This window comes from Pseudophryne corroboree, chromosome 1 (genome assembly GCF_028390025.1).
Source record: "Pseudophryne corroboree isolate aPseCor3 chromosome 1, aPseCor3.hap2, whole genome shotgun sequence".
NCBI lineage: Eukaryota > Metazoa > Chordata > Amphibia > Anura > Myobatrachidae > Pseudophryne > Pseudophryne corroboree.
The window spans coordinates 775,924,691-775,946,281 of NC_086444.1; the positions used below are offsets into that span (position 1 = coordinate 775,924,691).

Genomic DNA, 21,591 nt, shown 5'->3' on the forward strand with positions numbered 1-21,591 from the left:
ATGTACTAGTGCAGTACAGTTGGATTGTTAACTTCAAGAAATCAAGCCTGATTCCGTCTTAAAGACTTCAATTCCTAGGAATGATTCTCGATATGGTGTATCAACGAATTTACCTGCCAGAACAGAAAGCACAAAGTATTCGTCATCTGGTACAGCTAGTGCTCAAACCACGGACAGTCTATCTGCATTTGTGCATTCGGCTGTTAGGAAAGATGGTGGCGTCTTTCGAAGCAATCCAGTTCGGAAGATTTCACTAATGTCCTTTTCAACTGGATCTTCTCGCACAATGGTCTGGTTCATATCTACAGATCCATCAGTTGGTGCGGTTGTCTCCAAGGGCCAGAGTATCACTACTCTGGTGCCTCCACATACACAATCTCACCACAGGAAAAAGGTTCGAAGTCTGGAATTGGATATTTCTGTCAACGGACGCAAGTCTCAGAGGTTGGGGAGCAGTGGTCCTCAATTGTCAGCTTCAGGGTCTATGGTCAGACCGAGAAAGATTACTGTCAATAAATGTCCTGGAACTCAGGGCAATTTACAATGCACTGCGACAGGCAGTGCACGTTCTCCAGTCTCAGACTGTTCAATTTCAGTTAGACAATGTGGCGGCAGTCGCATACATCAACAAACAAGGAGAAACTCTTTAAGTCGCAAGGCCATGCGATAAGTTGGTCGAATCCTGAATTGGGCCGAGCATCACAGGTGATTTTGTCGGCAGTGTTCATTCCAGGAGTGGACAACTGGGAAGCTGATTATCTCAGCCATCAGGATTTTCATCCAGGAGGATGGGCGTTAAATCCATAAGTGTTCCAGCTGTTGGTCCAGTGGTGGGGTTACCCACAGGTGGATCTAATGGCATGTCGCCCAAATCATCAAACACCCCAGTATGTGTCCAGAACAAAAGATCCAAAGGCAGTGGCAGTGGATGCTCTCGCAATTGCATGGCTGTACAGCCTCGTGTATCTATTTCAACCATTTCCGCTGCTTCCTCGGTTGTTAAAGCGGATCAAAAGAGAATCTACGACCGTCATACTAGTGGCACCTCATTGGCCTCGGAGAGCGTGGTTCTCGGATCTCCGCGGTCTACTCGCAGATGATCTTTGGCTGCTCCCCCTACGTCCAGACCTGCTCACAACAGGGTCCGTTCCTTGACCTCGATTTAGAGCGGCTGCGTTTGACGGGGTGGCTGTTGAAACCGCTCTCAAGACGAGAGGGCATTCCAGAGTCGGTTATACCAACCATGTTACGTGCTAGGAAGCCAGTTACAGCAGCTCATTATCACAGGATTTGGTGAGCTTATATAGGGTGGTGTGAAGCTCAGAAGTTTCTGACATCTTTCAAGTTATCCCGTCTTTTGCTATTTTTACAGGCGGGGTTAGATGGAGGACTACGTTTATCTACACTAAAGGTTTAGGTCTCTGCCTTGTCAATTTACTTTCAAAGGTGTTTGGCCCTTTTGCCAACAGTTCACACTTTCCTCCAAGGTGTCCTCAGAGTAAAACCTCCTTTTATACCACTTACAGCACCATGGGACTTTAATCTTGTTTTAGATATTTTTATAGATTTCAATTTTTGAACCCTTATAACACTTGAATGTTAAGTTTCTAACTTGGAAAACAGTGTTTCTCCTAGCCTTAGCTTCAGCAAGGTGTGTTTCAGACTTGGGTGCCTTGTCATGCAAGCCACCGTATCTGGTGTTTCGTGGTGATAGAGCGGAACTTCGTCCGAATCCCACTTTTCTATCAAAGGTAGCGTCTTCGTTTCACATCAATCGACCAATCGTAGTTCCTGTTTTTTATCAGAAGGCGCAGGAACTCCAGCTACTTTTGATGTAGTACGCGCACTCATCATTTATGTAGCTCGACCATCTACAGCAGGGGTGTCAAACTCGTGGCCCTCTAGCTGTTGTGGAACTACACATCCCAGCATGCCCTGCCACAGTTTCAGCAGTTCCTCATACAAAATCTATGGCAAGGCATGCTGGGATGTGTAGTTTCACAACAGCTGGAGGGCTGCGGGTTTGACACCACTGATCTACAGTATGTAAAACGGATACATTGTTTATTCTCTATGATGCAGTCAAGGTAGATTGGCCAGGTTCCAAACAAACCTTGACCAGATGGATTAAGCTGACCATACGTCAGGCTTACCTTCATGCTAGTCTACAACCACCTGCATCAGTTTCAGCGCATTCCACGCGTTCTGTGGGAACGTCATGGGCAGCAAGTTGTGGAGCTTCTACAACGCAAATTTGCTGTGCGGCTACATGGTCATCACTGCACACATTTGTGCGCTTTTAAGAGTTTGATACGTTTGCGGCATCAGCTTCTAGCTTTGGCTGTCTAGTGTTACAGGTGCCAAACAGCTCTCCCACCCAAAGGGAAACTTTGGTACGTCCCAAGAGTACTCCAGTGACCCCTAGTGGATGAAAAAGAAAAGAGGTTTTTGTACTTACCAGGTAAATCCTTTTCTTTGAATCCATAGGGATTACTGAATGCCCACCCAGAGCAGTTTCACCTGGCTTGTGGTAAATTCAGTAGATCCTATGGGAACACATTCTCACCGACTTGTTCAAATGTTAAGGTGATTTTTATCTATTGTCGTGTCAACTGTTTAGTTGTCCGTAACATTATGTGTCAACGTTATTGTTGTCCGTTGTGTTATAATGTTATATGTAATTCTCTATTGTTGATCCTCTCTATCGCTCCTGTTCGGCTCAGTAAAAAACACTGAGGTACCTTTGGGAGTATGGAGGGGGAGGAGGATTAATAATTTAAATATTTAAATGTGCCTATCCCTGCTAATGCCCCGTCCAGGGTGGTCATTCCGAGTTGTTCACTAGCTGTTTTCGGTTGCTGTGCAGCGATCAGGCAAAAAATCGGCATTTCTGCGCATGCGGCGCAATGCGCATGCGCGATGTACTTTCACAACATCCGAAGTAGTTTCACACAAGGTCTAGCGACGCTTTTCAGTCGCACTGCTGGCCGCAGAGTGATTGACAGGAAGTGGGTGTTTCTGGGAGGTAACTGACCGTTTTCGGGGAGTGTGTGGAAAAACGCAGGCGTGTCAGATCCAAATGCCTGGGGAAACGCAGGTGTGGCTGGCCGAATGCAGGGCGTGTTCGTGACGTCAAAACAGGAACTAAACAGTCTGAAGTGATCGCAAGCTAGGAGTAGGTCTCGAGCTGCTCAGAAACTGCACAATCTTTTTTTGTAGCAGCGCTGCGATCCTTTCGTTCGCACTTCTGCTAAGATACACACCCAGAGGGCGGCGGCTTAGCGTTTGCACGGCTGCTAAAAGCAGCTAGCGAGCGATCAACTCGGAATGAGGGCCCATATCCCAAGAGTACTCTAGTGACCCCTATGGATTCAAAGAAAAGGATTTACCTAGTAAGTACCAAAATCCTCTTTTCAGGTACAGCAGAGCAACCAGTAGCCCGGCACTTTCTGGAACAAAAGCATCTGTATGGCGACATTGAGATACAGGGTAATAGACCATGTTCCAGAAAGCACGTCCCTGAAACATTACCGTCTTAATACACAGTTTTTGAGTGATTTAAAAGCCTCCGAGTGCCGCCTCGTCATTTCTACTGTATGTATGTGTGTGTGTGTGTGTGTGTGTGTGTGTGTGTGTGTATGTATGTATGCATGTATGTATGTGTATATATATATATATATATATATATATATATATACAAAATAGAGAATTCAGCACTCACCATAGCAAGCTCACTTGTCCTCACAACATCAATAAATAAATGATGGGGGTTTAGTTGGTGGATTGGCCAATGCACGGAAGCCCGCATACCGATTTTCAAGGTACCCCACCTTCATGCAGGTCCTACACTATCACAAAGCCTAAAGAATTAAAACCTGGCAACTGTATCACATATAATATAACTGCAAATATGCCCACTAGGTTTAATGTATGCCTGCCACATATCTAGTGGCTTTTAAAGGCATACTAGTCACCTGACACAGCCGATAAATTACTAAGGAGCAGCTGATACAGGTTTAGAACAATTAAGATTACACAGGGGTGCATGAAAAGGCCTGTGACCATGGTTAATAAGAGTTAACCAAAGATTAACCCCAAAATATACAAACAAATATAGAAAACCACAGCACTCGCCACCCCAGAAGCGGGGTGCAGTGTCTGCACTCACCACTCATAGGGTGGGGTGCATGCAGCCCATGGCCACCTACCCAAATACATACAAAATAGAGAATTCAGCACTCACCATAGCAAGCTCACTTGTCCTCACAACATCAATAAATAAATGATGGGGGTTTAGTTGGTGGATTGGCCAATGCACGGAAGCCCGCATACCGATTTTCAAGGTACCCCACCTTCATGCAGGTCCTACACTATCACAAAGCCTAAAGAATTAAAACCTGGCAACTGTATCACATATAATATAACTGCAAATATGCCCACTAGGTTTAATGTATGCCTGCCACATATCTAGTGGCTTTTAAAGGCATACTAGTCACCTGACACAGCCGATAAATTACTAAGGAGCAGCTGATACAGGTTTAGAACAATTAAGATTACACAGGGGTGCATGAAAAGGCCTGTGACCATGGAAAGCAGCTAGCGAGCGATCAACTCGGAATGAGGGCCCATATCCCAAGAGTACTCTAGTGACCCCTATGGATTCAAAGAAAAGGATTTACCTAGTAAGTACCAAAATCCTCTTTTCAGGTACAGCAGAGCAACCAGTAGCCCGGCACTTTCTGGAACAAAAGCATCTGTATGGCGACATTGAGATACAGGGTAATAGACCATGTTCCAGAAAGCACGTCCCTGAAACATTACCGTCTTAATACACAGTTTTTGAGTGATTTAAAAGCCTCCGAGTGCCGCCTCGTCATTTCTACTGTATGTGTGTGTGTGTGTGTGTGTGTGTGTGTGTGTGTATGTATGTATGTATGCATGTATGTATGTGTATATATATATATATATATATATATATATATCTTACCTTAATTTTGCATGTAGACTTCCTTTTATTCTACCCTCTGCTGTCATAATGCCATTTATGTTATTAAATAAAGCTATCAAATTATAACTGACATCAAAGGGTTATTTATCAAATCTTCACCTTTTTCTTTGAAAACAAAAAATGTTTGATTGCTTCAAAGTGTTTGAGTATTGTTATTAGAAATAAGCCTTTTCTGTGGATGGATAAATCTTACATTTCTGAGGCACATTTGGCATCAGAAGGGAGAATTGTGTGCATGTCAGCTGTTCCATTTTGGAAAAGCTTTGCAATTTAATATGCACTTAAAGCAACATCTGTTACACAAAATAATCATCCTGACAAGTGACTACCGCTGGAAGGTTGATGTTTATTTAAGGCAGCGTGTGGGTGTTGTATTGAAATGCATATCAGTAATCTACATCATATTAACATTTGATGCTGCGTTGTATGTAAAGATTTGCCATTTATTTTTCCTAATATAAAACTTGTGCAGGCAAGGTGAAGATCATGTGAAAATTAATTAACCACGTGTTAAACACCAGATTTTAACTAGAGATGTGTTTAAAATACATAAGATAGTAAGATACAGATATAGTAAGATACAGCTAGCCTAAATACACCATGCGGTGCAATTTTTATTTATTACCAGTTATTTATACTGCGCGCACATATTCCGCAGCGCTTAACTGAGAATAATTGTCCATTCACATCAGTCCCTGCCCCATTGGCGTTTACAATCTATATTTCCTACCACATGTACACGCACACAGATTCGTGTTAGGGTTAATTTTGTTGAAAGCCAATTAACCTACTAATATTATTTTGGATTGTGGTAGGAAACTGGAGTACCCGGAGGAAAACCTACACAAGTATGGGGAGAATATACAAACTCCACATAGTTGGAGCCATGGTGGGTATCAACCCCATGGCCCTAGTGCAGTGAGGCAGTATTTCTAACCATTACACCATCCGTACTGGTGCCACTGGTCTAACGTCTTTTTTGCACGATTGTGAGTCCTAATTGCAATGCAATGTGACAAATCCATTTTGAGACTGCAATGATTAATGTGATATGCGACACTGTGCGCTACTGAGTCTGAATCTGTATACAAAGCACTATGGACCTTGGCATGAAAAAAAGCTGTGGCATCTGTAGCGCTTCATATACAGATTCCGATTCCATTTTGTCAAATACTGTAGTATGATTAAGAAGCACATTTGAGCAAAAAAGATGCTTCATGCAAGCCAAGTCATACGGGACCCGGTGTGACGAAAAGGGATATTTGGCACAACTGCATCATTAGTGTATGAGGACACATCCGGATGTTAGATATGACCATACACAACATCAGAGATAATTGCAATGGCTTTGAGCAGAGGGTAACTTTTCCCATGAGGACATACAAGTAGTTGTGTCATGTAGTAAGTGCTAACCACTGATAAGTGTTGCTGCCTTAAAGGTGGGACTGGTTTTGATTTAATTAAACTTTTGGTAGTCACACTCCAGCAGTGCACCATCTGGAATCTATACTAGAAAGGACCTGTCCCTATCGTTCATTAATACTTCACTGCAGTTTATGTATAAGACTTATTTACATGGACAGACAAGGAATTAACACAAGTGATCTTTAAGGTGTTATCCTATTAGCAACTGTACTTTACTGCTGCTAATAGGATCACCGGGGGCTATCAGCGATAATTGGCCTGCAGGAGCTGCAATAGCACATGGGATCGGGAGCTTATCCTGGAGTCCATGTGTCATTGCACCATCGCGGGTCCGTTTTCGACCGATCAAAACGGCGTCTAATTGGAAAATAGATGGAGTCCTCTGACTTGAGCAGTAATTACCTGCAGCTGCTCCCTTTAAGTATGATCGCTCTGCTATTCTAAAATGTTAAAGTTTAGTTCAAAAAGGGATCCACAGCGCTGTTTCTATTAGTTTCATAAATTTAATGGGATATTGCTGTTCCCATACAGTTAATGGATATCTCCACATTCGGTTTTGTCATAAAGTTCTGTATTCCAGAAGATATATGTCCAAGGAAAATAAATATATAATTATCACTCCACAGTGGACTTGTGTTAAGATCACATGTTCCGTACTATTATATCCATGAGAACATGTCACAGTACTGTATTCCAAAATGTTCGGTACTGGTCCATATGACACAAGAGAATTCCCTTCCAAATAAAAAAATGTTTATTATAAAAAAAAAAAAGTTATTAAAAAATTCCTGTTAATAGGGAGCTTCCAATTATAAGTAGAGATGTGCACCGGAAATTTTTCGGGTTTTGTGTTCTGGATTGGGTTCCGCGTCCGTGTTTTGGATTCGGACGCGTTTTGCCAAAACCTCCCTGAAAAGTTTTTTTGTCGGATCCGGGTGTGTTTTGGATTCGGGTGGGTTTTTTTCTAAAAAAAAACCCTCAAAAACAGCTTAAATCATAGAATTTGGGGGTAATTTTGTTCGTATAGTATTATTAACTCAATAACCACAATTTTCACTCATTTCCAGTCTATTCTGAACACCTCACAATACTATTTTTAGTCCTAAAATTTGCACCGAGGTCATTGGATGACTAAGCAAAGCGACCCAAGAGGGCGGCATAAACACCTGGCCCATCTAGGAGTGGCACTGCAGTGTCAGACAGGATGGCACTTAAAAAAAATTGGCCCCAAACAGCACATGATGCAAAGAAAAGAGAAAAACAGGTGCACTGTGGTCGCTGGACGGCTAAGCTAAGCGACACAAACACCTCAATATCACAGGAATTATTAGTTCTAATCAATGGTATTATTGGTCCAAATCACTGGAAGAAAATGACAAAATCACTGGAATTATTCGTTCTAATCAATGGTATTATTGGTCAAAATCACTGGAATTATTAGTTCTAATCAATGGTATTATTGGTCCAAATCACTGGAAGAAAATGACAAAATCACTGGAATTATTCGTTCTAATCAATGGTATTATTGGTCCAAATCACTGGAAGAAAATTACAAAATCACTGGAATTATTCGTTCTAATCAATGGTATTATTGGTCCAAATCACTGGAAGAAAATTACAAAATCACTGGAATTATTCGTTCTAATCAATGGTATTATTGGTCCAAATCACTGGAAGAAAATGGAATGGATGGATACTTGCATATACTGTTGGGTCTCCAAAATGCTGCACTGTAATACTATATATACTGCTCACAAAAATGCTGCACAGATATGGAATGGATACTTGCAGTGACAGAGCTGCAAGATACAGCAATGGCCCACTGTACACAACTATATACTGTTGGGTCACCAAAATGTTGCACTGTAATACTATATACTGCTCACAAAAATGCTGCACAGATATGGAATGGATACTTGCAGTGACACAGAGCTGCAAGATACTGTACAGCAGTGGCCTACTGTACACAACTATATACTGTTGGGTCACCAAAATGCTGCACTGTAATACTATATATACTGCTCGCAAAAATGCTGCACAGATATGGAATGGATACTTGCAGTGACAGAGCTGCAAGATACAGCAATGGCCTACTGTACACAACTATATACTGTTGGGTCACCAAAATGCTGCACTGTAATATTATATATACTGCTCACAAAAATGCTGCACAGATATGGAATGGATACTTGCAGTGACACAGAGCTGCAAGATACAGCAATGGCCTACTGTACTGTACTACTATAAGTATAATTAATTATATACTGGTGGTCCCCAGTCCCCACAATAAAGCACACTGAGCACAGATATGGAGCGTTTTCAGGCAGAGAACGTAGATATTTTAAGCACACTGAGCACAGATATTTGCAGCACACCGAGCACAGATATTTGCAGCACAATGAGCACAGATTACGGAGCTTTTCAGGGAGAGAACGCAGCCACGTCCTCTCCGTTCAATCTCCAATGCACGAGTGAAAATGGCGGCGACGCGCGGCTCTTTATATAGAATACGAATCTCGCGAGAATCCGACAGCGGGATGATGACGTTCGGGTTAACCGAGCAAGGCGGGAAGATCCAAGGCTGCCTCGGAACAGTGTAAAATGGGTGAAGTTCGGGGGGGTTCGGATCTCGAGGAACCGAGCCCGCTCATCTCTAATTATATGAGGCAGAACATTGTGGCACACAGTTTCGTTTTATGGGTCATGTGCACAGGCACATAAAGCGATACTGACCATTGGTCAAAAATTGTGATATCCAGCTGTTTCGATCTGACGAAAACAGATCTCCTCTAACTTGATACCGCCCTTAACCATTTCTAATCTGTACGTTTATTCGAGTAGAACATATTGACTAGAACTAAGTATATGTTTCCAGTGAAAAGGTCAACAATCACATCAGTACCACAAAGTCGACGTTAAAATTTCAACTGATACAATGTCTGCATTATCAGAATTATCAATATTAGGGTTTGGCTGTGGGGGAGGTTAGGGCTAAGCTGTGGGGGTGGGTTAGGATTAGGCACTAGGGGAGGGTTAGGTATAGCAAAGAAATACTTAGCGGATTTGAGATCTTACTCAGAAGTGACAATCACATGACCGCCGTGACCCGGTAGATGCTGCTTAAGCCGATGCAGCTGTCGGGAGCCGGCAAGTCATTGTTGGGCCACCAGGGACAATATGTTAATATACTAACATGTTGACATTTCTTCTGTCTACATGATGAATGTATGCTATTTTATACATAATTGTTTTATTTTGAAAATAACGTGTAATAAGGTTCATATGTTTAAGAAATTGTTGATTTTAGAATATCTAGATTTGTGGGGCAGATTTATTAACCTGGAGAAGGCATAAGGAAGTGATAAACCAGTGATAAGTGCAAGGGGATAAACGCACCAGCCAGTCAGCGCCTAACTGTCAATTTGCATATTGGAGCTGATTGGTTGGTGCGTATGCACTAATCACTGGTTTATCACTTCCTTATGCCTTCTCCAGGTTAATACATCTGCCTTTGTGACTATTTGAATACAGTATTAAAATCATACTTTTATATATGCCTGTTTCACAATTACAATTGGGTTTTTTCTTTGTGTGCCTATTACATTATTTCTAAATTATCCACATCAAATTAATCTCCACATGAACGATTGGACCCAGGGCTTCCCAGTAGAGCGTTACCCAAAGCATAACACTCCCTCCACTGGGTTATCTTCTACTTCCAATGCATCCTTGTGCCCATCTCTTCCCAAAGGCTGTCCCTGATGAAATGAAACATGGCCATAATGTCGACAATACTTATCTAAGGTAACTAACCCTAATGGTAATGTCAGCATTTTTGCCATGTCGACATAGTAATCATGTTGACATTATGAATGTCGCTATAGTGAATGTCAACATGATGACCGCATAACGAGCGTGATCATCCACATGCTGCAACCGTAAAAGGATTCCATTGGACCAGATAACCTACCATTAATCCAAGGTCCAGTTCCGACATGTGTGCTCATTATAGTGGTGGATAGGGTTTAGTGTGAGCTCTCTGATTGCCTGCAGCTACTCCACCCCATGCAGAGCAGGTTTCACTGTACTGTACGTCATGACACATTACTCCTATCACTAGATTTAAAATTTGTGCAACAGTAGCCCTTCTTTTAGTTTGTACCAGATGGGATAGCCTTCATTGACGTCTTACATCGTTGAGTCTTGGCCACCCAACACCATGTTGACAGTTTGTAGTTTTAACCTACTTCAGGCCAGTGTTAGTAGATCGTCCCCATGGCTGATCTTGATCACCTGACAAGCCTTGCCTTTTCAGAAATGCTTTGGCCTAGTCCTCTGGCATAACTATTTGGCCCTTATCATAGCATCATGGGTCTTTACACAAGCTCATATTTTCTATAATTATCACGTTGACATGCGCCATTGTTATGAGATAGCGGACATCAGTCACTTCATGTGGCAATAGTCACAGTGCTTTGGCCCGTGCGTGTGCAGCATAATTGCTTGGCAGTAGACTGTGTCTTGAAAAACAAACCGCAGCAGCAGCAAAGGACTATTCTAAAACAGAGTTTTAATTAGAAATCTTGAAGCGTATCTGTGAAATGCTTATTTTCTAGATACTTGTTTTCATATTCTAAAGGCTATATAATCATATGCAAGCTTTTTCAATTTTTCTTTGCATTGAAGCAAGATGTATTCATGATTATTTGCAGAGACTACTTGTTTACCACTTTTTCATTATACTTTATGCCGTTTCATGCATTGTGACTATATCGTTTTATTAGAAGTTAATAGATAATGCTCAATCTGTATGGAATTGTGAATTGTATGGTGTGTATTTCTGATCAAATACTCATGGGAACAGCTTAATTGTTTCCTCACCTTAAATACACTGCTGGTTTGTACAGGTTCTCGGAACACACTTGTAATATAATGCTAGGGGGGTATCTTTATTAAAGGTCGGTTTTAATAAATTTCAGATCGATTACAGGGCTAAAATACACATTTACTAACGTTTAAAAATTAATATAAAAATATAATCAGTTAAGGAAATGTGCATTTTTTACCCTGGAAGCCCAACATTGATTAATATTGATTTTAATTGATCTGAAATCGATTAAAATCGTCCTTTAATAAATATACCCCTAGTACTGCAAAGTGTTACCGAAAAGTCTATAATGTTACCGAAAAGTCAGGGAGTTTTTGTTTATTGTGGTTCTTAAACTCTGTCTCAGGACCTCTAACTGTTTATATTTTCTAGACTACCTAGCAGGTGCACATGTGTATTACTAACTGTTATAAAGATTTACAGGTGACTTATAAAACATGATTTATTTCGGGTCCTGAGGAACTAGTTTGAGAACCATTGGAATTCTCGATTGCCAACATTTTGGGCTTTTATTTTTACTGTAGGATAAAAAACCAAAATAGATATGGTTCTTTTATAAACATTAATATCTTGTGATGTTTGTGACATAATGGTGTGTGCTGACTGTGTTTTCTAGATGCTATTAAACTTCAGTTAGTGGAGGCTGGATTGGTGGAATGCTTACTTGACATAGTCCATTTAACTGTGAACAGCGAAAAGGATGATGACATTGCAGAGCTGAAAACTGCCTCTGATCTTATGGTGCTTCTACTTTTAGGAGGTAAGTAGCATGCAATCTATCTGTTTAATGACTCACAGTAATGTAGGCTTTTTGTGGGGTTTTGTTTTTAGTTATTTTACAGAACAGTCCTCTCAGTAACTGCGCCACCTACTGCGTTTTATCAGGATGTAGACTTTACCCAGACCTGTTTTGGCCATCTTGGGCCACCTTGGTTAAGGGCAGGTTTAAGTTGGCTTCTGTGCTTATCTAATCACTATTATGTGTAGATATAAAGAAAAATATATTTATTGTTGGAGAGTAACATTTACCAAGCCTAATTACATATCATGTTAGAGACATTTCTTAACGTTTAGGTATATTAACAGCCAGAAACAAAAGAATGAGAAGCATGCTGTACATTTTATATAATCAAAAGATCTAATTCAGGACTGGCTTATGGAAATCTATTTCAATTTAATTAAAAACTAATGCAATCTATAAAACAAAAACTCTCCAAATGACCTAAAATAAAAATATGTATAAATATACAGCAGATTAACTGATAAAAATAAGTAAAGACCTTAAGGCTAATAATATGGACTCTACCCATGCACTGTATTAGGAGAACAAGTCCCCTTTGATCAGTAGTCGGATGTTGCAAGTCTAAGCAACCAATAAAACTCTGATATCCAAATAAGAAAGTGCTCCCTTTCCATATGTCGCTCACTGGTTAATTACTGCAGATCTTTAAACAATCATAAAAAATTGTGTCTTTTAAAAATAAATCTTGTAAAAAATGTAAGGAATACAGGCATCCCATTTGGTCCAGTTCCAGGGAATATTCCCATTGGTGAATTCAACCAACCCGTATTAAATGCATTTTCACATAAAATGAATTGATTGATTCAATTTCTTGTATATTTCTCCCTCTGGGCCCATCAACTTGTGGTCTCATAGTTCTGATAAACACAATTCCGTGGCTGAAATTGTGGTAGTGTCTGAAGTAGGAGCCACCATTGGATTACAACTGCACCAGTCGTCTGCCCTGATACCTCCGACACATTTCATCTCACCGTTTATCTTTTGTCTGGTAGTGAGATTATAAATATCGTCCTAAAACTCTTCTCTTTGTGACATCAATTTGCAGGGGAAATCATCTGCATTTCTCATAGCAAAACAGGGGTTTGATTGAAATTGCAACTGAAGTTCATTCAACCCTTTCATGCATGAATGAACCTGATGCAAGATTTAAAAAAAATTATTTTTGATTAGTATTCAGGGCTTAAAAACACAAAGTTTATGGTGTTATGGTTTTAAACTAAAATGAGAAACATGTCCACTTGAGTGGACAACATGCACCTGCAACATAAAAATTTTTGCCCTATTATCATATTATAAGTGTAAAAGTTTTTTATTATTTGTCTTGTAAAAAAAGTAAGGTCAAATGAAAAATCAGATGTCTCGTATGGTTACAAATTGTTGCTTACTGTATTTTTTCCCCAGAAACAAAAAATCCTCTAAGTCATTGGTTCTCAAACTCGGTCCTCAGGACCCCACACAGTTCACGTTTTCCAGGTCACTCTGCAGGAACACTGTATCAACTGTAACATTTTAAAATCCACAGGCAACATGGAAAACATTAGCTGTGTGGGTTCTTGAGGACCGAGGACTTCATACCTAGAAAGTTAGCCTGTTTCACTAACTGAATTTGTCTGATGTTAACGCTTGGTGTTAAAGTTGGAGAAGCACCTTGGGCACAAAGACACTGCATGCAGATGTACTTAGTTTTATACTTGCTGTATTGTAGCACCTCATTCATTATATACAGCTCCGTGGCAAATAAGTCGAGGGTGCGAATAGTTGCACCTGCAATCAGTGTGGCTACATCTGTACAGTAACTGTCATATTTCAAACACAGGGTCGAATTATCAAGCAGTGAAAACAGTGGAGAAGTGAGCCAGTGGATAAGTTGCCCCTAGCAACCAATCCGCATCTTTTATGTAATGTACTTGCATGGCCAGTGCAAGGTTTCTCTGCACCCTAGGCAAAATTACAGCCTACTGCTCCCAACTACCACCAATTCCCACTTCCCAGCCCTTCCGATGAAAGTGTGACTTATAAGTTCCTCTGCCACCAGTTGCATTAAGTACAACAAGGATGTTTGTTTGAGACATTCTTTATTTTGTGATAGGCAGACTCATAGCGTCCACCCAGATCCCGGCACCCTAGACAGCTACCTAAAGCTACCTAATAGTAGAGCCTGCCCTGTATACTTGATAAATGCTTCCTGTAACCTTATTGGTTGCTATGGGCATCTTCCCCACTCCTTTCACGGCTTTATACATCAACCCAACAGCCTATAAAATAATGTATAGAAGCCAATTGGTTAATGCTTTATCTCCACTTGATCTCTTTCCATGCTTTGATAAATAATCTCCTTTGTTACTGACTGTGTCTTTAGTAAATGTAAAAAACTTTCTAAACCGGATACATTTTTATTTTATTTCTCTTACGTCCTAGAGCAGGGGTGGGGAACCTCCGGCCCGCGGGCCGTATAAGGCCCGCGTAGCCGTTTGGTCCGGCCCACCCGCTCCTCTCAGTGAGACACGCCGCTGCACAGTCCGGCGGTAGCGTGTCTCGCTGTCACTACACGGAGGAGAGCGCTGCTATTGTCTGGCGGCGGCGGCGTGTAGGACTTGAAACCAGCCGCCGGTTCGTGAGCCAATCAGAGCTCGCGGACCGGCAGCCAATCAGGAGCCGCGGCTGCCGGTCCACGAGCTCTGATTGGCTCTGGAACCGGCGGCTAGTTTCAAGTCTTACACGCCGCCGCCCAACATAGCCGCGCTCTCCTCCGTGTCCCCGCCGAAAGGAGCGGTAAGAGGGACGGGGGGGGGGGGGCGCATCTGTATACCTGGCACTGTGGGGGCATCTGTATACCTGGCACTGTGGGGGCATCTGTATACCTGGCACTGTGGGGGCATCTGTATACCTGGCACTGTGGGGGCATCTGTATACCTGGCACAGTGGGGGCATCTGTATACCTGGCACTGTGGGGACATCTGTATACCTGGCACTGAGGGGCATTTGTATACCTGGCACTGTGGGGGCATTTATATACCTGGCACTGTGGGGGCATCTGTATACCTGGCACTTTGGGGGCATCTGTATACCTGGCACTGTGGGGGCATTTGTATACCTGGCACTGTGGGGGCATCTGTATACCTGGCACTGTGGGGGCATCTGTATACCTGGCACTGTGGGGGCTTCTATATACCTGGCACTGTGGGGACATCTGTATACCTGGCACTGTGGGGGCATCTGTATACCTGGCACTGTGGGGGGCATCTGTATACCTGGCACTGTGGGGGGCATTTGTATACCTGGCACTGTGGGGGGCATTTGTATACCTGGCACTGTGGGGGCATCTGTATACCTGGCACTGTGGGGACATCGGTATACCTGGCACTGTGAGGGGCATCTGTATACCTGGCACTGTGGGGGCATCTGTATACCTGGCACTGTGAGGGGCATTTGTATACCTGGCACTGTGGGGACATCTGTATACCTGGCACTGTGGGGACATCTGTATACCTGGCACTGAGGGGCATTTGTATACCTGGCACTGTGGGGACATCTGTATACCTGGCACTGTGGGGGCATCTGTATACCTGGCACTGTGGGGGCATTTGTATACCTGGCACTGTGGGGGCATTTGTATACCTGGCACTGTGGGGGCATTTGTATACCTGGCACTGTGGGGGCATCTGTATACCTGGCACTGTGGGGATATCTGTATACCTGGCACTGAGGGGCATCTGTATACCTGGCACTGTGGGGGCATCTGTATACCTGGCACTGTGGGGACATCGGTATACCTGGCACTGTGAGGGGCATCTGTATACCTGGCACTGTGGGGGCATCTGTATACCTGGCACTGTGAGGGGCATTTGTATACCTGGCACTGTGGGGACATCTGTATACCTGGCACTGTGGGGACATCTGTATACCTGGCACTGTGGGGACATCTGTATACCTGGCACTGTGGGGACATCTGTATACCTGGCACTGTGGGGGCATCTGTATACCTGGCACTGTGGGGGCATCTGTATACCTGGCACTGTGGGGGCATTTGTATACCTGGCACTGTGGGGGCATTTGTATACCTGGCACTGTGGGGGCATCTGTATACCTGGCACTGTGGGGGCATCTGTATACCTGGCACTGTGGGGACATCTGTATACCTGGCACTGTGGGGGCATTTGTATACCTGGCACTGTGGGGGCATTTGTATACCTGGCACTGTGGGGGCATTTGTATACCTGGCACTGTGGGGGCATCTGTATACCTGGCACTGTGGGGGCATCTGTATACCTGGCACTGTGGGGACATCTGTATACCTGGCACTGTGGGGACATCTGTATACCTGGCACTGTGGGGACATCTGTATACCTGGCACTGTGGGGGCATCTGTATACCTGGCACTGTGGGGGCATTTGTATACCTGGCACTGTGGGGGCATTTGTATACCTGGCACTGTGGGGGCATCTGTATACCTGGCACTGTGGGGGCATCTGTATACCTGGCACTGTGGGGGCATCTGTATGCATGGCACTGTGAGGGGCATCTGTATGCATGGCACTGTGAGGGGCATCTGTATGCCTGGCACTGTGAGGGGCATCTGTATGCCTGGCACTGTGAGGGGCATCTGTATGCCTGGCACTGTGAGGGGCATCTGTATGCCTGGCACTGTGAGGGGCATTTGTATACCTGGCACTGTGGGGGCATCTGTATACCTGGCACTGTGAGGGGCATTTGTATACCTGGCACTATAAGGGGCAATTGTGGATCTGGCACTGCACTATTGGGGGCATATGTGTATCACGTCCCATTTTAACTGGCCACACCCATTTTTTTGGGCGCGCGCTGGGGCAGACTTGTATGGCCCCCGAAGGATTTTATAAATATCCAAATGGCCCTCGGTAGAAAAAAGGTTCCCCACCCCTGTCCTAGAGGACGGGGACTCCAAAAGGACCATGGGGTATAGACGGGATCCACAGGAGACATGGGCACACTATAAGACTTTTACTGGGTGTGAACTGGCTCCTCCCTCTGTGCCCCTCCTCCAGACCTCAGTTAGATTCTGTGCCCAGGAGAGACTGGACACACACTAGGGGAGCTCTACTGAGTTTCTCTGGAAAAGACTTTGTTAGGTTTTTTATTTTCAGAGAGTCCTGCTGGCTACAGGCTCTCTGCTTCGTGGGACTGAGGGGAGAGAAGTCAAACCTACTTCTGCTGAGTTAAGGGCTCTGCTTCTTAGGCTACTGGACACCATTAGCTCCAGAGGGTTCGATCACTTGGTGCGCCTAGCTGCTTGTTCCCGGAGCCGCGCCATCACAGAAGCCAGAAGAAAGAAGCCGGGTGAGTATGCAGAGAAGACTTCAGTGACAGCAGAAGACTTCAGTAACGGAGGTACAGCGCAGCGGTCGCGCTGCGCTCCATGCTCCCACACACCAACGGCACTCACAGGGTGCAGGGCGCTGGGGGGGAGCGCCCTGGGCAGCAAGTTACTGAGTTTTTCTCTATCGTCCTAGTGGATGCTGGGGTTCCTGAAAGGACCATGGGGTATAGCGGCTCCGCAGGAGACAGGGCACAAAAAGTAAAGCTTTTCCAGATCAGGTGGTGTGCACTGGCTCCTCCCCCCATGACCCCCCTCCAGACTCCAGTTAGATTTTTGTGCCCGGCCGAGAAGGGTGCAATTCTAGGTGGCTCTCATAAAGAGCTGCTTAGAGAAGTTTAGCTTAGGTTTTTTATTTTACAGTGATTCCTGCTGGCAACAGGATCACTGCAACGAGGGACAGAGGGGAGAAGAAGTGAACTCACCTGCGTGCAGGATGGATTGGCTTCTTGGCTACTGGACATCAAGCTCCAGAGGGACGATCACAGGTACAGCCTGGATAGTCACCGGAGCCGCGCCGCCGGCCCCCTCGCAGATGCTGAAGCAAGAAGAGGTCCAGAATCGGCGGCTGAAGACTCCTGCAGTCTTCTAAAGGTAGCGCACAGCACTGCAGCTGTGCGCCATTTTCCTCTCAGCACACTTCACACGGCAGTCACTGAGGGTGCAGGGCGCTGGGGGGGGGCGCCCTGGGAGGCAAATGTAAACCTATATAAGGCTAAAAATACCTCACATATAGCCCCCAGAGGCTATATGGAGATATTTAACCCCTGCCTAAATACAATAAATAGCGGGAGACGAGCCCGCCGAAAAAGGGGCGGGGCCTATCTCCTCAGCACACAGCGCCATTTTCTCTCACAGAAAGGCTGGAGAGAAGGCTCCCAGGCTCTCCCCTGCACTGCACTACAGAAACAGGGTTTAAACAGAGAGGGGGGGCACTAAATTGGCGATATAAATATATTAAAGATGCTATAAGGGAGAAACACTTATATAAGGTTGTCCCTATGTAATTATAGCGTTTTTTTGGTGTGTGCTGGCAAACTCTCCCTCTGTCTCTCCAAAGGGCTAGTGGGGTCCTGTCCTCTGTCAGAGCATTCCCGGTGTGTGTGTGCTGTGTGTCGGTACGTGTGTGTCGACATGTATGAGGACGATGTTGGAGGAGGCGGAGCAATTGCCTATGATGGTGATGTCACTCTCTAGGGAGTCGACACCGGTATGGATGGCTTATTTAGGGAATTACGTGAGAATGTCAACACGCTGCAAGGTCGGTTGACGACATGAGACGGCCGACAAACAATTAGTACCGGTCCAGGCGTCTCAGAAACACCGTCAGGGGCTTTAAAAACGCCCATTTACCTCAGTCGGTCGACACAGACACAGACACCGACACTGAATCCAGTGTCGACGGTGAATAAACAAACGTATTCCTTATTAGGGCCACACGTTAAGGGCAATGAAGGAGGTGTTACATATTTCTGATACTACAAGTACCACAAAAAAGGGTATTATGTGGGAGTGAAAAAACTACCTGTAGTTTTTCCTGAATCAGATAAAATAAAATGAAGTGTGTGATGATGCGTGGGTTTACCCCGATAGCAAATATTGGCGTTATACCCTTTCCCGCCAGAAGTTAGGGCGCGTTGGGAAACACCCCTTAGGGTGAATAAGGCGCTCACACGCTTATCAAGTGGCGTTACCGTCTCCAGATACGGCCGCCCTCAAGGAGCCAGCTGATAGGCAGCTGGAAAAATATCCTAAAAAGTATATACACACATACGGTGGTTATACTGCGACCAGCGATCGCCATCAGCCTGGAGATGCAGTGCTGGGTTGGCTTGGTCGGTTTCCCTGACTGAAAATATTTGATTGATATAGAGCATTTAATAGGATGCATTATATATTTATGTATGCGAGATGCACAGAGGGATATGTGCACTCTGGCATCAAAATAAGTGCGTGGTCCATATCTCCCAGAAGATGTCATGGACACGACAGTGGTCAGGTGATACATATCCCATACGACACATGGAAGTATGGCCGTATAAAGGGAAAGAGTTATTTGGGGTCGGTCCAACGGACCTGGGGGTCTCGGCAACAGCTGGAAATCCAACCTTTTTTACCCCAAGTTACATCTCAGCAGAAACAGACACCGTCTTTTCAGCCTCAATCCTTCCGTTCCCATGAGGGCAAGCGGGCAAAAGGCCAGTCATATCTGCCCAGACATAGAGGAAAGGGAAGTAGACTGCAGCAGACAGCCACTTCCCAGGAAAGGAAGCCCTCCACCGCGTCTGCCAAGTCCCCAGCATGACGCTGGGGCCGTGTAAGCGGACTCAGGTTAGGTGGGGGTGTAGTCTCAAGAGTCTCAACGCGCAGTGGGATCACTCGCAAGTTGACCCCTGGATCGTACTAGTATTATCCCAGGGGTACAGATTGGAGAGTCGAGACATCTTTTCCTCGCAGGTTCCTGAAGTCTGCGTTACCAATGGCTCCCTCCAACAGGGAGGCAGTATTGGGAAAAAATTCACAAGCTGTATTTCCAGCAGGTAATAATCAAAGTACCCCTCCTACAACAAGGAAAAGGGTATTAGTATTCCACACTATATTGTGGTACTGAAGCCAGACGGCTTGGTGAGACATAGTCTAAATCTAAAATCTTTGAACACTTACATAAAGGTTCAAATCAAGATGGAGTCACTCAGAGCAGTGATAGCGAACCGGAAAGAAGGGGACTATATGGTGTCCCTGGACATCAAGGATTACCTCCATGTCCAAATTTGCCCTTCTCAACAAGGGTACATCGGGTTCGTGATACAGAACTGTCAATATCAGTTTCAAAAGTTGCCGTTGAATTATCCACGGCACCCCGGGCCTTTACCAAGGTAATGGCCGAAAAGATGATTCTCTTCAAAGAAAAGGGCATCTTAATTATCCCTTACTTGGACGATATCCTGAAAGGGGCAAGTTCCAGAGAACAGTTGGAGGTCGGAAAAGAACTATCTAAAGTAGTTCTACGATAGCACGAGTGGATTCTAAATATTCCAAAAATCGCAGCTGTTTTTCCGATGATACGTCTGCTGTTCCTAGGAATGATTCTGGGCATAGTCCAGAAAAAGGTATTTCTCCTGGAGGGGAAAGCCAGGGAGTTATCCGACCTAGTCAGAAACCTCCTAAAACCAGGCCAAGTATCAGTGCATTAATGCACAGGAGGCCTGGGAAAAATGGTGGCTTCTTACGAAGCGATTCCATTCGGCAGATCTCACGCAAAACTTTTTCAGGGAGATTTGCTGGACGAATGGTCCGGATCGCATCTTCAGATGCATCAGCGTATAACCCTGTCTCCAAGGACAAGGGTGTTTTTTCTGTGGGGGCTGCAGAGTGCTCATCTTCTAGAGGGCAGCACATTCAGCTTTCAGGACTGTGTTCTGCTGACCACAGATGCCAGCCTGAGGGGCTGGGGAGCAGCCACACAGGGAAGAAATTTCCAAGGAGGTGTGGTCAAGTCTGGAGATTTCTCTCCACATGAATATACTGGAGCTAAGGGCAAGTTACACTGCTCTGAGCCTAGGAAGACCTCTGCTTCAAAGTCAACCGGTGCTGATCCAGTAGGACATCATCATGGCAGTCGCCCACGTAAACAGACGGGGCGGCACAAGAAGCAGGAGGGCAATGACTGCAAGGATTCTTCGCTGGGCGAAAGATCATGTGATAACACTGTCAGCAGTGTTCATTCCGGGAGTGGACGACTGGGAAGATTTCCTCAGCATGAATGAATTCCACCCGGAAAAGTGTGAACTTCATCTGGAAGTTTCCACATGATTGTAAACCATTGGGAAAGACCAAAGGTGGTTATGCTGGCGTCCCACATAAGCGCCAGGTCTAGAGACCCTCAGGCAATAGCTGGGACGCTCTGGTAACACCGTGGGTGTACCAGTCGGTGTATGTGTTCCCTCCTCTGTTTTTCATACCCAGTGTATGGAAAATGATAGGAAGAAGAGGAGTAAGAACTATACTCGTGGCTCCGGTTTGGCCAAGAAGGACTTGGTACCCGGAACTTCAAGAGATACTAGGAAGGATCTTGATTCAGCAAGAATCATGTCTGTTCCAAGACTTACCGCAGC

General features: G+C 44.5%; 1 protein-coding gene across 9 annotated transcripts in view; it reads left to right on the forward strand.

Annotated features, from left to right (window-relative positions):
* Window positions 1-21,591, forward strand: part of RAP1GDS1 (Rap1 GTPase-GDP dissociation stimulator 1) — a 297,477-nt gene that overhangs the window by 232,811 nt on the left and 43,075 nt on the right. For all 9 annotated transcript variants that reach the window (XM_063917603.1, XM_063917632.1, XM_063917621.1 and 6 more), the window contains one exon: window positions 11,938-12,081. In XM_063917603.1, coding sequence (XP_063773673.1) covers window positions 11,938-12,081 — 144 coding nt within the window. The remainder of the gene's footprint in view (window positions 1-11,937; window positions 12,082-21,591) is intronic.